A 14,590-nucleotide genomic window follows, 5' to 3' on the forward strand; every position below is an offset into this window, starting at 1 on the left:
GCTGGAGTGTTGAGGGCTGGTTCTAGGGCATTAGCAGCTTCTGGTGGCAGTGAGCAGACCGTTTTTGGGACACCACTGCTGGTATGTTGTTCTTTGTGAGACAGCAGTTATGCGGTGTCTGACAGCCTCCATCAGTCTCTCTGGGGCTTGGCAGGTGTCCAGCAGACCGCCTTCTTTGTACAGGGTTTATTAATGCCTTCCCACCACCTCCAAGCCCTTTGGGGCCCCTCTGTCCTGCACACAGCCCAGCCCACTGTTTGCCATGCTGTCCCCCTGCCCAGCTGCTCCAACTCATGCTATCTCCATCCACTGGGATAAAACCACTTCCTTCCCCTTCAGATAGGCCTACAGAACTTCAACTGCTGGCCTGTCCTTTCCAAGGAGCTCTCCTAGGAGGTTTCTTTTGCTTGTTTTTCCTTTCTTTGCACACCTTCACCTAAGGAGGTCTCATCCCCACTTGGGGAGCGTTTTGCCTGTTGGCTTTCCATGGCTCCTGGGCGCTGCTGGAACCCTTCAGAACACCTCAGGAGGTGCAGCTCGCACCTCCGGCCCCCGCTGCTGACAGTGCTGCCGCAAGGATGTTGGTGTCTCGGCCCCAGCTCCCGTCAGGTTTTCTGCAGAGGGGCTTCCTGCGGGGTCAGCATGCTCCATTGTGGCACTTCCCCTGCAGCTGGCTTCCTCCCTCCTGCAGGGCCTAAAAATAGAGTGAGCTCGGTGTTGCTGAGAAACACCGGAGAGTCCCGGAGCCGCTGGGGCGGCGTTTCCGTCACCGCCGCTCGCCAAGTCAGCCCTTGCTTCGGTGCTTGTGCTTTTGGCGTCCTGGTGGGGCTTGTTTCAAAGGGGGAAGAAGGGGGGACCAAAGTCCAGCCTTTCCCAAGTTTGAAGGATCTGTAAGGGAATGTTGAGCAAGTGGAGACCGTTATTGTGTATCTGGTGTTTTAGAGAAGGGTTTTGACTTCACTCCGCTTTTCGTGCGTGGCCTTTAGACTTTGCACTTTAATTATCAGAAGATTGTTTAAAAGTTACAGAGATAAGAGAAACCTTAAACATCGCAAGCATGTACAAACAGTTTTAATCTCGAGCTCTGTTTATATGTTAGGGCTGTTCCTAAAGGAGAGCTGACAGTCTGAGTAATAACTATAAAACATTTTCACTCATAGCAGAAGAAAACATTTCATTGAAGGGATGTGTCTCCCAACCACTAGTAAGATTCACTGTGTTGGTGTTACCTCTGGGATGTCCCATGTTCTTCCATCCTCATCATGATGCTTTTTTTCCTTTGCTGTCCATTAGAAATAGTGACTGCAGTCTTACCTGATGTGCAATTTTTGCATGTATGAAATTGCTTTTGAATAGGAAATAAGATTCACTTAGAGAGTAGTAGAACCACAGTACTTGAGAATATTACATAACTAAAAATGCACTAAATATAAAGGGTACACCAGCAAAAAGCTGTGTCAAATTTAACTGAGCTGGTAGTGTTTGGCTGAGTAATCACTATGGCTTCACCAGTCTCGTGGTTGGTGAGACCATAGTGATTACTCATGGCGGCAGACTTGAGCCTTGAGATAAGCTCTTGTTTCCTCAATGAATAAACTTTTATTCTTCTGTTTTCTGAACCACTCCCAATGCCTGATTCCAAGCTTTGAACTAGTTATGGTGCAAGTTGCCTGTGCAATATCAATAAGTTAAAGTAAAAAATGTATTCTCTGTGGAAGAACCTATAACAAAAAAAAGTGCCAGATTTTAAGTAAGATGCTTAAGCAGTACTTTCCCCTTGGTTTTATGGTTCATCTGATTTTAAAATGTTAGCCAGATAAATATTTGTATGATGTTTAATATAAATAAACCATGTGCCTTACTGTTTATTTTACAAGATATGCTAAGTAATAATTTCCATCTCTGCTTAAATATTTAAAACACTGTGCCAGGGTAACTCCATGCTACAGCTGTGAGGATGCTGTAGAGCTCTTTTTATGGCTCCTACATCCTCTGCCTAGTGCTACTCTCAGTGTTTCCTCTCGTTTTGGAGGTGATGGAGTTATTAAAGCTCCAGTGTTGGCAGCTTCAAACACTTTGAGACCCAGCTCATGTACATTGTGTTCTACTATGTCTGCTGCCATCACACCTCCTGAGCCTTAATTCTGCACACCCATAATTATCCACCCCAGGAGCCAGAATGTCCAGCCAGGCATGAGGGTGCTGCTGGACAGAGCTGTGCAGTAACACATCTGCCTCTCACTTTGCCTTGCAGGAATCTACATCCTGATCGCAGTCGGGGCTGTCATGATGTTCGTGGGCTTCCTGGGATGCTACGGCGCTATTCAGGAGTCTCAGTGTCTTCTGGGAACGGTAGGAGACACAAAGCTTTGGAAGTCACTTGGCACCCTGATGTCCCTGTGGGATGGCACATGTGCTTCCCTTGCTGGGGTCTTTCCCAGCGAGCGGGGCTGGGAGGATGTGTGAGCACAAAGGTGGGAGCTAGGTGACCTCTGTGAGGAGCAAGGCAGTGCTGCGTGGCTGAGGGCGTCTCTGCCCAGCCTGTGGAGCTCTGGCTGAGCTGGCAGCTGTGCTGCAATGTCCTTTTTGTGCCTGGCTGCAGGGCAGAAGGGGTGAGACCAGCAGGATTCCTAGAGACTCTTTCTCGGTTACATGTGAACCCCCACCTTGCAGTTATGCCTCCATGGTCTGGCTGTTGTACCAAGCACCCACTACACCCTCTTTCTTACCTGGTCTCCCCTACAGCATCCCCTCTCACTCTCTTTCAAGGCTACCTGTAGCAATTCTAGTTCTTTTAAGGAATCATCTACTATTTTTATCTGTTTGAACAAGGAAACAGCAAAGACTTTCCATAATTTCTTAGTGAGAACATCTAGGTACATCCTGGAAAATCCATTACTGAAGTGCTATAGGCGTCCTTGATGTGAGGCAGCCGCTGCTGTGAGGATTCCTGGCACAGGATGAGCCTAATTGGATAAACTGTAGCCACACCAAAAGTCTTTACCTTGGGAGCAAGGGAGACCCATTTATTTAAAGCAAGTTCTCACATGTGGTTCAGTTTAAACTTGATACATAAAAAATAAAACTGGAAGGGTAAAACATTATTTTATTTTATTTTTTAATTCTAATGACTTTTCAGCCCTTGGCGTCATTGGGCTGGAGGGTTCTTGATGGTGGTGTAGCAGCTCATGGGTGTGGGCTCAGCTGGGACAGAGGGAAATGGAGCTGCTTTGCCTCACTCTTGCAGATGACTTCACCTCTTGTTGCTGCTGATTCCCAGTAATAAGGGGATGCTTTTCCCCAGGGCTGATAAAACACTTCTGAACGTAGTGGATGGGAACTCCAGTAGGAGCTTGCAGGCATTATCCTGGCTGCTAGGAATACAAGGAGCCTGCACACAAATCTAACAGGGGTTGTTGGAGCACAGTTTGGCAGCTTTGGATTTTTATTTTGTTTTGTTAATGTGAGTGATTACAGACCCTGAACTACCTCTCACTCCCTCCTGAAGTTAGAGGATTAGAAGGGCAGATGGTACAAGGTACCCAAGGTCCAACAGGGAAACCGGCTGCTCTGGCTGAAATTAGCAGCTCTAGCTGCTGTGCACTGCCTGTGTTTGCTCACACCTTGGCTTGCCAAGAAAAGTCTGGAGATGCCTCATGAGGACGCTTTCTACTGGCCAAGGCTCCCACTGTGTTCCAAGGACATTTCCAGGCAGTGTCCTTGGGGTGTTTTAGGGAAGCAGCCATGCTCCCCTTTCTTCCACCTAGCTGAGGGAATGACTTTGGGATTACTACAGAAGGAAGAAGTACAGGACGCTCCATATGATTAAAATCCCAAAGGTGGCATGGAAGCTGAGCAGCAAGACCTAAGGAAGAGAGGAGGGAGCCACTTGGCATGGAGCAGGCTCTGCTCCCCGGAAAGGGGCCAGAACACAGCCAGCTGCTTGGCCAGGACCACCATTATGTTCCCATAGCATCAAGATCCTGGTGTTCTGGAGCTGGCTTAGAGGAGAACTGAATCTTCAGGAAGTGGTACCTCCACATCTGGGATAAATGAACCATCCTTCACTGAAGGGTAACCACTGCAGGAGTGAGCCCTAGTGCTTAACCAGACTTAGAGCGGCATTGCACCCACGGTTTAGGGTCCTGTGAGTCCTAGGGGGGATGTGGAACCTAGTCTTTCAAAGATGTTCCTACAAAATTTGGAATAGCTAGATGTTCACATAGGAGTTGATTGTTCAGGAACCGGACAAGGATGTTGGAAGTCCTTTCCTGCTGTCAGGTTAATAGTCTTGTTTCCATTTTGCTGATAACCCTTTGCTTTTGCGTGTGAGAACCAGGTCATAGCTCCTGTTTCATCTGTTGTTGGAGAAAATGTGCTGAATGCGTTTTGAACAGAGCCTGCTCAGGAGCCAGCGGCTGTTTTCCCACGCTATACTGTAATTCTGTCTGTCCTTGACTGCATTCACCTCTTTTGCTTCTTAACTTCTCCCACTTTGGGGCTTTTCCCAGGAAGAAGTCACTGAGTGATGTTGTCACAGAGGTGATGTTGACTGCATATGGAGCATGCCCCTCTGTGCCTTCTCATGTGACCCTGATGTATGAGTTTACAGCTTCCCATTCCCAGTCCAACTGACCAACCATCACAATGTGTTCCTGGGATCTGAACAAAAAGGGAGGATGGCAGGGAGGAATGCTGGAATTGCACAAGCAGGGTGGGACTGTGGGAAAACGTCAGTGTTAGTATTTATGCAAAAAACTGCAGTAGCCTTGCAGGGCTGTGGATGCCAGAGAACTGGCCATAAATCACACCCTGACATCCCCAGCTCCTCAGCAGCTGAAATGTGCTTTTAACCCTGCACTGGCAATTCCAGTCCTCAGAGCATTTGTGGCAGAGCAGAAACCTTGTCTGGATGGTCCTGCAGGTGCATGAAGCAGAGCAATGTATCTTGTGTTACACAGGGCATCTTCATTCCTGCCTGTCCCTTTGTGGGAAAGGTTTTGTTAATCCCTGCTCAACAATCTGGACATGGGTGGCATGTGATGAGTTACAGGAAAATGTGTTTGGGCTCAGTGCATGTATGAGAGAGAAAATGGTTTGAAGTCAGATGACACCTTGCTCTGATTTGTCAGTGGAAGTGCTGCTCCACACCTCTCCCCACCTAATTGCTGCAGGTATGTTAAGGATCCCTCTCTTGATTTGTCTTTGCAGTTCTTCACTTGCCTGGTGATTCTGTTTGCCTGCGAAGTTGCAGCTGGAATCTGGGGTTTTGTCAACAAAGACCAAGTAAGTCTCTAAAACCTGTGTCTGTGGGACTGGGAGGCTGGGGCAGAACTGCAGCAGATCTCAGCATGAGCTGTTTTGCTCACAAACTGCTCCCAGACTGAATAATGGGGGTTTGGATTAGCAGTGTGACCTGGGCTGGCCACCTCACTCCTCTCGGCCAGGCTGATGAACTTTAAATGTGAGCACTTGACAGTAGCAGCTGCCCTTAGGGCACGTAGTGGATGTCTCCAATAAAAATAGCCTGTCTCGCTTGGGTCTCCTCTGAGCTGCCACGCTGTCAGTCACAGGGGGAGTGGATTCGTGCATGAAGTTGTGAAGGAAAGCCATCTGCACGTCCTCAGTGCCAGGGAACCGCAGTGAGCGTGGCGGGTAGTGCCAAAGGGCGGGAATGCCATTCAGGGAGAGCCTGCATTAACAGGATTGCTTGGTGCTTCCTGCTCTTCTCCAGTGTCATATAGCCTGCTTCAGCCATTTGTCTGCCAGTGCTGGGCTTGCTGTGATCCGTGTGCTGTGCACACATGAGGGGTCCAAGTCCCGTGTCTGTCCCTGCTAGGCACTCTCCTAGGGACTGCTCAGATAAGGTTTCCTGGCTGGAGGAGCTGAACTGAAGGGTATAACTGGAAATTGCAGCTTTTCCCCTCTGTTTCTGCTCACCTTCCCTTCACTATGGTCACATGTGCTCAGACACACAGGTTTGGTCTCAAAATGCAGAACTGCCTGTGTATGGGAACTGGGGCTGTGCTGCAGCAGCCTGGGTGCTGATCACTGGGCCTCGGGGGTTTGGAGGAGAGAAGGGGACTGCTTGTGCTCAAAGCCAAGGTTGGACTCTCTGGCTGAGTAGGAAATGTGTTTACTTTGCTAAGAGACATTAGCCAGCTGTGTAAGTAGGTGCTGGCCTGCTCAGCTTTCTCATGCATGTGAGCAGTGGCTCACGGGCTCCATGTGAATGGGAACATCCTTGTAGTCATTCAGGAGAGAGCACGACTTCACTGGAATAAACTCTTCTGTGGCTAAACATTATTATGCAGGCACAGTGCTGTTTCCTAGCAACTTTAGTGAACTAATTAACCTCTGCAGAGGGGCTGTGCCTCCTGCAGATGTTAGTTTGTGAATCCTGAAGAGTCCAAGATGTGCAACTGCAACTGACAGCAAAAAAAAGTGAAGGCTGAGTAAGGAGGGACCCACGACTGTTGTGTCCCATCCTGGGGAGAAAGAGCTTGGCTGCTGGAGCATAAAGCTGAGGAATGTAGGATTTCCCAACACAGAAGTGATGACCTCAGCCCCCAAAATTAATTTTGCAGTTTAAAATGAAGGGTGGCAGTCTGTTGGCATCAGCTAGTTTTGCAGCCTTGATGATGAATGGGCTATTTTGAAATCCCTGCTCAAAAGGCAGGCTTGCTTCTCCCTGCCTTGGCTGGGAACAGTGCAGGCTGGGAAGGAAGCACTGAATCACCCCAGCCACCAAGAGATGCTTCCAGAAGGGACACTTTTTCTCAAAGCTAAAGGCAGTCTCTCCGTCAGCTTGTCTTCTTGGAGATGCTGTAAATTCAGAATGGGGAGGCAATAAATAGGATTTTTTTTTTAATTTTTGTTTTTATGTACCAGAATGAAATGGTTTGGTTGGAGAAGATCATCCTCCAAAGCAAGCTTTTTTTGAGTAGTGATGAAAGAGTTCTGGGATAATTGATTGAAATTGTGCATCTTCTTGCTGCAGTTTCTTTTTTCGTATGCTAATCCAGCCTGTGCTGCCAAGAGCAGATGTTCCAGAAAGCATTTTCCCTCCCTTACTTTTATGTTTTTCTTTTGCTTCTCTTGCATGGCCTTCTTTCACCTCTCTCTCTCTCAAATTATTGAAGGGTGTTAGAGGAGAAGTCACAAGGCCAGTTCCCTAAAAGTTAGGAGATTTCTGCACTGTGGAGCAGGCCCTCATGGGTGCCTGCAGTTCATCATGGGTGGCAGGGTTAGAGTCTGGATAAGGTGTCTCACATAACCAGGATAGCAGTGTCTGTAGGGACCCAGCCAAGGTTTTAAATCCATCTAAATGCGCCTAAGCTTCCTGACCCAAATGAGCTGTCTCACCAGGCTTTAGTGTGCAATCTCTCCCAAATTCCTGCCATCCCCTCCAAGCCACTCAGTAAGCTGAGGTGCCTGCATTTACAGACAGCCTTGCCTGTGCACCCCACCTCCTCTTGACTTTTCCAGCATGTCCAGCCTCTGCAGCCTCAATAGGAAATGTGTTGCCTGCCTGTTTTGTGTATGTCTATGTGGTTCAAAATGAGACATTTCTGCCTTTCTGAGCCTAGCAGCACATCCACGTGGGCTGAAAGCTATCTCAACTTCTGGCTCACCCTCCAGGCCTTGGCTGTCTTTATCTCCTGGACAGAGCCTGTGGAGCCCTTGGATAGTGTTGTCTTGAAATCTGCTGGCTGGTGGATGGGGTTCTTAATATTTGTGACAGCTGGAGCCCTATGAAAGACATTCCTTTTTTAATGTGCAAACAAATGGAGTCCAAATCTATTCAAAAACTGCTCATCTTCCTCCAAGTGCTATTAGAGGGAACCTGTTCTTCAGACACATCTGCTGGAAAGGTTTTCCCCTGCTCCTCCTCTGGCTGAAAAGGCATTTTTCCTGTGTCTTTCCTAGATAGCCAAAGATGTGAAGCAGTTCTACGATCAAGCGCTTCAACAAGCGCTCATGGGAGAATCAGATGCAAACAATGCCAAAGCTGTAGTGAAGACTTTCCATGAAACGGTAAGATGGTGGTGGTTGTGCTGGAGAATTAATAATGGAAGTCAGGAAAAGGGCTGGGAAAAGCAGAGCTCAAAGTACAGATGCTACATGCAGGTCTTAGCCTATCAAGTTTGTTGTTGTTACACTTTAAGAAGCAGAGTTGCACTCTCTTTAGTATTCTCTCCATCACATGGTGCTGGGAAGTCTGGACCAAACTTTGATTAAGTTACCTTTCATTTACTTCAGCACCCTGATTTAAGTAAAATTCAATGGAAGAAGAATGTAGCTCTTAGGATACAGGAACAGGATATTAATCCTGATACTTGGTCCTTTCAGCAGGAAACAAAATCCCTGGAGAGAGCTGGGTTCACTCTCCACCAGAAAATCTATGCTAGATCTGTCTGGAACTATTGTAGGAAGCAGCTGCATTGCATGGAAAGAAAAAAGTCAGTTTGGTGACTTATTCCCCACCCTTGTTTCCCCCTCCAAGATGCCTCCTCAATCTTGGGTGATTTCAAGAATGTGTAATGGTGGGGAGAGCATTGCATAAGTGTTTGCTGTCTGCTGATGTTGGCTTTCCATTGTTTCTTTTTTCCTCTCTCCATGTAGCTGGACTGCTGTGGTTCTGATATTATGACATCGACTTTCACTCCTGTGTGGAGGGAGGACCTCTGCCGAAAGGACTCCCTGAAAAGCTTTTTTGAGGTAGGCACAGCTGCTCTTCAGTCAGCACAGCTGCTTCAGGAAACCTTTGCTGTCAAGGAAATTTGGGGATTTATTGGGAAATGATAAAGGGTAAAGATTTCATTTATTTAGGGATGGTGTAGAAGGATGTTAAAGGTTCCCATTTGGTTCTTCCCTTGCTGTTCCTGTTTGAGGGGACTGACAGGTGCAGAGGGGTTGGAAGTCCTGGGGCCAGGACCTGGGGACATAAGTGGGACTAGGGGGAAGCTGACCTGCCTATTTTGGTGCTGGGGGTGGCTATGGGGAAAGCAGGCTGACTGACTGGTGTGCTTCTCTGCCTCAGAACACCAACTGTCACAAAAAAATCGATGAGCTCTTCTCCGGGAAGCTCTACCTGATCGGTATCGCTGCTGTCGTGGTTGCTGTGATCATGGTAAGTGTGACAGCCTGGTGGGACAGGGAAAAGCCACCTCGGGGCAACCTGGTCCTCTTCCAGCTGGGCTGGATCTGTCCCTCTCCTCTGGATGCTGCTGGAACTCCACATGCAGCACCAGCCTTATGCAACACTGAGCTCTGGAACATGGCGAGACCAAGGGCTTCATCATCCCTCTGGGGAGTCAGGATGTTAGGGCAGGCACCTGGCAAGCTCAGTGGAGCAGGAGCCGCCTGCAAGCCCAGCCAAAAAGGCAGAGCTGAAAACCTCCTCCAAAACCACTTGTTCTACAGGCTGCCATGTTTTATTGCTGGGGTCTGCAGTGGGAAGGGATTTGCTTGCTTTGCTCTGTTGGGTTTGCTCCCTAGTGAGGTCTGGGTGCTGTGGGGGTGTAACATGGCATCTGTGCAAAGGCCGAGCTGTAGTACTGGAGGGATTTTGAGGCATTTGCTGTGTAGCTGGCAGCCAAAAAGCTTGTCAGGTACCACCACTGCTGCCAGTGAGAGATGGGAGGGGACAGCACCTTATCTCAAATTGGCCAACTCCATATGAGAACAGCAACAAAGGTGTAGCACACCTGCCCTTACCTCTGGCATGAGAGTGTTAATGCAGAATGGGGGACCTTGGGATGGGGGGAGCTCTTGCATCGTACTGGTTGTTGCCTCAGTGGTGCCCCTGTGTCTCTCAACAGATCTTTGAGATGATCCTGAGCATGGTGCTGTGCTGTGGCATAAGGAACAGCTCCGTCTACTGAGCCGTGAGAGCCGGGCAGGGGAAGGGGGGATCAGGGCGGACGGCGCTAGAGGGGACCCCAAGTGCCACCGAGTGACCAGGAGACATTTCAAGAACAGACAAAGCAAATTGTGTATATAAATGCTTCCAATATTACCATACAGTACTTATCATTTTTATTTTGAAGTACTTTTTTTTTTTAATAAATAAAACTTTCCCGTATCTTTGTGGCTGAGTTAGTTACACATCAGTTTTGTGTGATGGGAAAGCTGCTGTAGCAGGAGATCAAGTCCTTCCTCCTCCTTCCCCACCCCCAGTAACTCAGAAGTAACATTGGTGGAAGATGTGTGGAGGAGAAGGGTGCAGCCTGGTCTCAGAAACTTTGCCTTGGTTTTACCAATTTTTTTAATTGGATGCTGAAGCAGAATTCAGTATTTTTGTTAATTTGTACTCATCTTTTCCAACCATCACCCCAGCTCCCTGGTGTTTCCGAGCTGTCCATTGGGAAGCCTTGGCTGACTGTCCAAAGCCTGGGAGAGAGGAGGGGAAAGGATGCAGCCTCCATCGCCTGGGTGCAATGTATCCCAGGGGAAACACAGGCATTGTTCCTCTCCAGCCTGTTTCCATTCCTTAACAGAAGTCATGCTGAAACTTTTTTACTCTCTAATGAGTAAAAATGTTTTTTTGTTTTGTGATTTTCTTTTTTCCTTGGGGCTATAATTTTATAAATTGGCTCAGTTGCATTGATTCATTGCATTAAAAGGTCAGTGGCTGGGGGTGAATTTTAGTCCCAGTTTTTCAGATATAACAAAATTAAATTACTTTTTAATGTCCTTCAGTTTCATTATAGACACATGTTTCAGGAGAATCTAGTTCTATACCAAGTTTCCACTGTTAAGCTAATGCTCTCATACAAATGATATTGGAAAAAGGAGAAAGCATAAAAAAAGTCCTTGACTTCAGAAATCCTGCTCTTATGTACTGCAGGATGATGCTTGGGTGTTCCCAATCATATATGTACATGCTTAAAATTTCATCTTTGCATCACTCTCTTGTTCAGTGAAATTATTCTTAATTATAGTATTATAGTATATTGTCACACACTGTAATATTGCTGAGAAATTGTCATAATCTGATTATGAAAAAAAGGTTATTTTTAAGACCTACCAGTTATATTAACAGCAAATCAGCTTATAAAATCAAGGTAATTTAGCATGTTAGATCGCACCGGTTGAAACACATTCTTGTGATCTGGTAACTTTGGTTATCACTTTGATGTCTGTGGCTTCTTTTATATGCCACTCTGTCACCATGTAGATAGAGGGGGAGAGTGACCCAGGAGCTATGTAATAAAATCAGAGTGTCACTAAAAAGATGATCTATATGTATAGTTCTATAGATATATATTTTTAAGCAAAGCCTTTTCCTTAGCCGTACGGGCACTTGAGCTGGAAATTATAGTGTCTCAGCTCTTTTGCCACCTTGAAGCAGGTAAGGGGAGGAGTTTAAATTAGTGATCACTTTCCCCACTTCAGGAGTATTTCTGTTTTTTAAAGTTTTTCTCCCCCTTTGTCACAACAGAGAGCTTCAGATCTGATAGGGAGGCCTGTGATCATCAATCATTTTCAAACTAGTACCTTGTCCACTGCATGTGGCTGTCATGGCTGTTGCCATTACAGGATAGAAGATTCCTGGACTGGGGCAAATTGATCCATTCAGAAGTTTTTCTTCCCTTCTACTCCCCCCTTTCCTCTTTCTGCCTTTAGTATATAGGGCCTTTAAAAAGTATATAGATAAATATATATAGATATATATATATCAAGTTGTGCTGGGTAAAGAGGAGGAAGTGCTTCAACAGATCTTCATATTGAGGGGTTGAACAAGAAAAGATTCAGCCTTAGAAATAGCCTTAAAGCAACACTGCCCTGAATGTCCATGTTGAGAATGAGATGAGGTTTTGCAGTAGGTAACCCCTTCCCCTGCTCCCCAGCGTAGCTCCTTCAGGTCATCTACTCTGTTATGTGGCCATATGTATATGCATCATCCAAGCATGTGTGTTTACATCTATGTGCATCAGGATTGTCAGCATACAGAATGGATGTGTAACTTGCCACCTTTTTTGTTGACTGTTGGTAAATGTGTATAAATATGCCATTAAGCATTTCAATTCTGTTTTCTTTTCCTTATACCGTATTTTTGATATTGTTCAGTATTCAGTTGATGCTGTGTACATAGCTGAAGCTCTGTTTGAAAAACAGACTGGGTCTCGATGCAGGTCAGGTGTGTCCTCAGACATTGTACTTTAAGGGTTTGAGTTGTCCCAGGCAGGAGCAATTGGGACAAAGTGGTACTTGGAGAGGGAATTTGAGAGCTGTGAGAGGAGAAAGGGCAGGAAGGTTGCTCAGACTGTGTCCCACAGCGGGTACAGTTTCCCCTCTGGCTCATTTCAGAGGTGCCTTGCCATTGTGGAGTGTTCCAGAGGCAGCTTCCTGGGTCATCTCTGTTTCTGTGGCTGCTGCAGGAAAGTGCTCAAGGAGGGGAACAGCTAGAGAAGGGTGGTGGGAGCAGGGACAGAAGGATGCTTGCAGAGAGGACAATGCTTTCTTGAGTTACTAGCTGAGTCCCCACACTTGATTGAATGGTCCTCAGCTGGAGGAGTCAGCCCTGGGAGAAAAGGCATAGAGAGGAACCATCATGTTTAAGAACAATGAAGTTGTTGAGAAACCCTCTCTGAAAAAAACTACCCACTTGGGTCTCCTGTGAAGCTGGACCTGAGCTAACACAAACTAGAAAGGGAGCTGTGAAGGGCTGAGGGGACTCGTCCCATTGCAAGCCCTCAGGATCCAAAAGCCACAGGGTTCTTCTCCCAGTTGGTCAGTCCCAAAGCTGGCTGAGGTGAATGGGGAAAACCCACTAGGCAGGACCCCTGCTCTGCCCCAGCGCCTCCCCTGCATACCTGTGCCTTTGTGTGTGCATCATGGCACCCTGTACTGCTCCTCTCCACAGCCCCAGGGAAGAAAAGGATGGAATTGCAGGCTGCAAATGCAAACCCCTCCCTCTCCATGGAAGCATCCCTCCTGGAGCTAGTGGCAGCTGAGAAAATGGCTGTGAGCTGAGGTGGGGATGAAGAGTGTCAACTGTCCAGGTCTGAGTTCAAAGACCGCATCGAAAGGTCAAACAGAGCTGCTGACAGCTTAACTGAATGCTTGGGATTTTTTCATACTGTGGAGCATGCCACAAAGCAGTGTGTTTAACTTCTTTCTGCCTTTTTTTTTAAAAGAAATGAAACAAAAATCGATTTAATAAACATTTCTCATAGTGTGCATAGTGTGATGAACTGCTGCAATTTTACAACCAGTTAACCTTAACACCAGGATGCTTTGTGAATCAGGCTTTGACAGCATGGGATTTTACAGCCTCTGGGAGGGGGCCTGCAGGCAGGCTGAGTATGCATCTGGACTGGTGCAGAGGGAAGGCAAAAAGGTTGCTTGCCTGAGGTGGTGGCTGCTGCAGTTGTGCCCCTCCTCAAGGGAAGGGGGGCACAACTGTAGGGGAGCTAACGTGGATTGCAGAAAGAGTTACTGTGCTGAAATTCGGTCCGGGGTGGAGAGGGACGTGGTGGTAGTCCTGCACACACTTGAGGGCTCCTCCTAAAATGACCAAAAATGGCCCAGAATGCCCTGTGCTGCCATGTGGATGGGGACTGGGCTGGTCTGCTTTCTGTGGATGGTCTGGTAATGCCACCGCTGCTGCTCCCACCTGCCCCTCCGCACCATCAGGGGAAAGCCTGGCTGAGAGCGAGGAGGGAGGCCAGGTGCTGTGATCCCTCAGCTGCCTGCCTTCCTCTGTCCTGTCCTGGACTCTGTGCTGTGTTTGAAGCAGGAATGTCCTGCAGTGGCTGCCAGCCATTGCCCATGCTGGTACAGAGAAGGGAAGGGGTACGAGGTGAGGGAGGGCAAGGAGGGAACACAACGTTGAGCTGCTGCAAAGAAAGGCAAGCCCTGCTCCCAGCGGCTGTGCCTGTGCTGCAAGATCATGCCCATCTGTTGTTCTTCCACTTGTTTACCTGAATGTTAATGGAGTCGGACATAATGACTTCTGGAAAGAAAAAAAGTGATATTTAAAAACAATAAACAAAAAAAAAGAAACAAAGCAATTCCCCTTGTTAGTGGATTTTTAATGATGTGTTGTCAGATCTTGTTTCCTTCCATCGTGTACTGATTTCTGCCACGTCTTCCAAGGGAACAGGCATGTCTCATTCTTGTATTCAAGCAAAATTTGGGCTGCAGGGAAGACCGTCCTCAGCTGACCCTCTAGGTGGTTTCCCATGAATGTGATGCTCTTTGTCTCATGCCTTAAAACGTTTGGATTGTGACACTGTATTGTTGCTCCAGATGGGGATAAAATTATTCCAGCCTCTGGAGCTAGGATTAAGCTGATGTGAGTCACTGTCAGACCCAGGCTGGTGTTTGAGGGGGGAGAAACAATAGTGTAGACTAACTGGCAAAACACAGCATGTATTTGGCATCCAGGGTGTGTGCCTTGGGACCTCAGCCTGGAATTATAGCTGTGTGTTAAACCTTCCCCAGCCAAATAGGGAAGGTCGCCTTTGTTTGCACTTCAGTCCCCTTTATTTGCTCTTCAGGTCTGAGTGCGAGCATTGATGTGCTTGAAACAGATGAGCTGAATATGATACTGGGAGAGGACTGGGTAAAACAGGCCCCT

At 47.4% G+C, this 14,590-nt stretch overlaps 1 protein-coding gene across 1 annotated transcript in view; it reads left to right on the forward strand.

The window, feature by feature from the left end:
• The window catches only part of CD81 (CD81 molecule), a 33,200-nt gene extending 20,012 nt beyond the window's left edge, over positions 1–13,188 (forward strand). The window contains exons 3-8 of the mRNA XM_084207040.1: positions 2,255–2,352; positions 5,212–5,286; positions 7,930–8,037; positions 8,626–8,721; positions 9,044–9,133; positions 9,825–13,188. Coding sequence (XP_084063166.1) covers positions 2,255–2,352; positions 5,212–5,286; positions 7,930–8,037; positions 8,626–8,721; positions 9,044–9,133; positions 9,825–9,887 — 530 coding nt within the window. The 3' untranslated portion in view covers positions 9,888–13,188. The remainder of the gene's footprint in view (positions 1–2,254; positions 2,353–5,211; positions 5,287–7,929; positions 8,038–8,625; positions 8,722–9,043; positions 9,134–9,824) is intronic.
• The last annotated feature ends 1,402 nt before the right edge of the window (positions 13,189–14,590 follow it).

This window comes from Fringilla coelebs, assembly GCF_963513975.1.
Source record: "Fringilla coelebs genome assembly, chromosome: 6".
NCBI classification, from domain to species: Eukaryota; Metazoa; Chordata; class Aves; order Passeriformes; family Fringillidae; genus Fringilla; species Fringilla coelebs.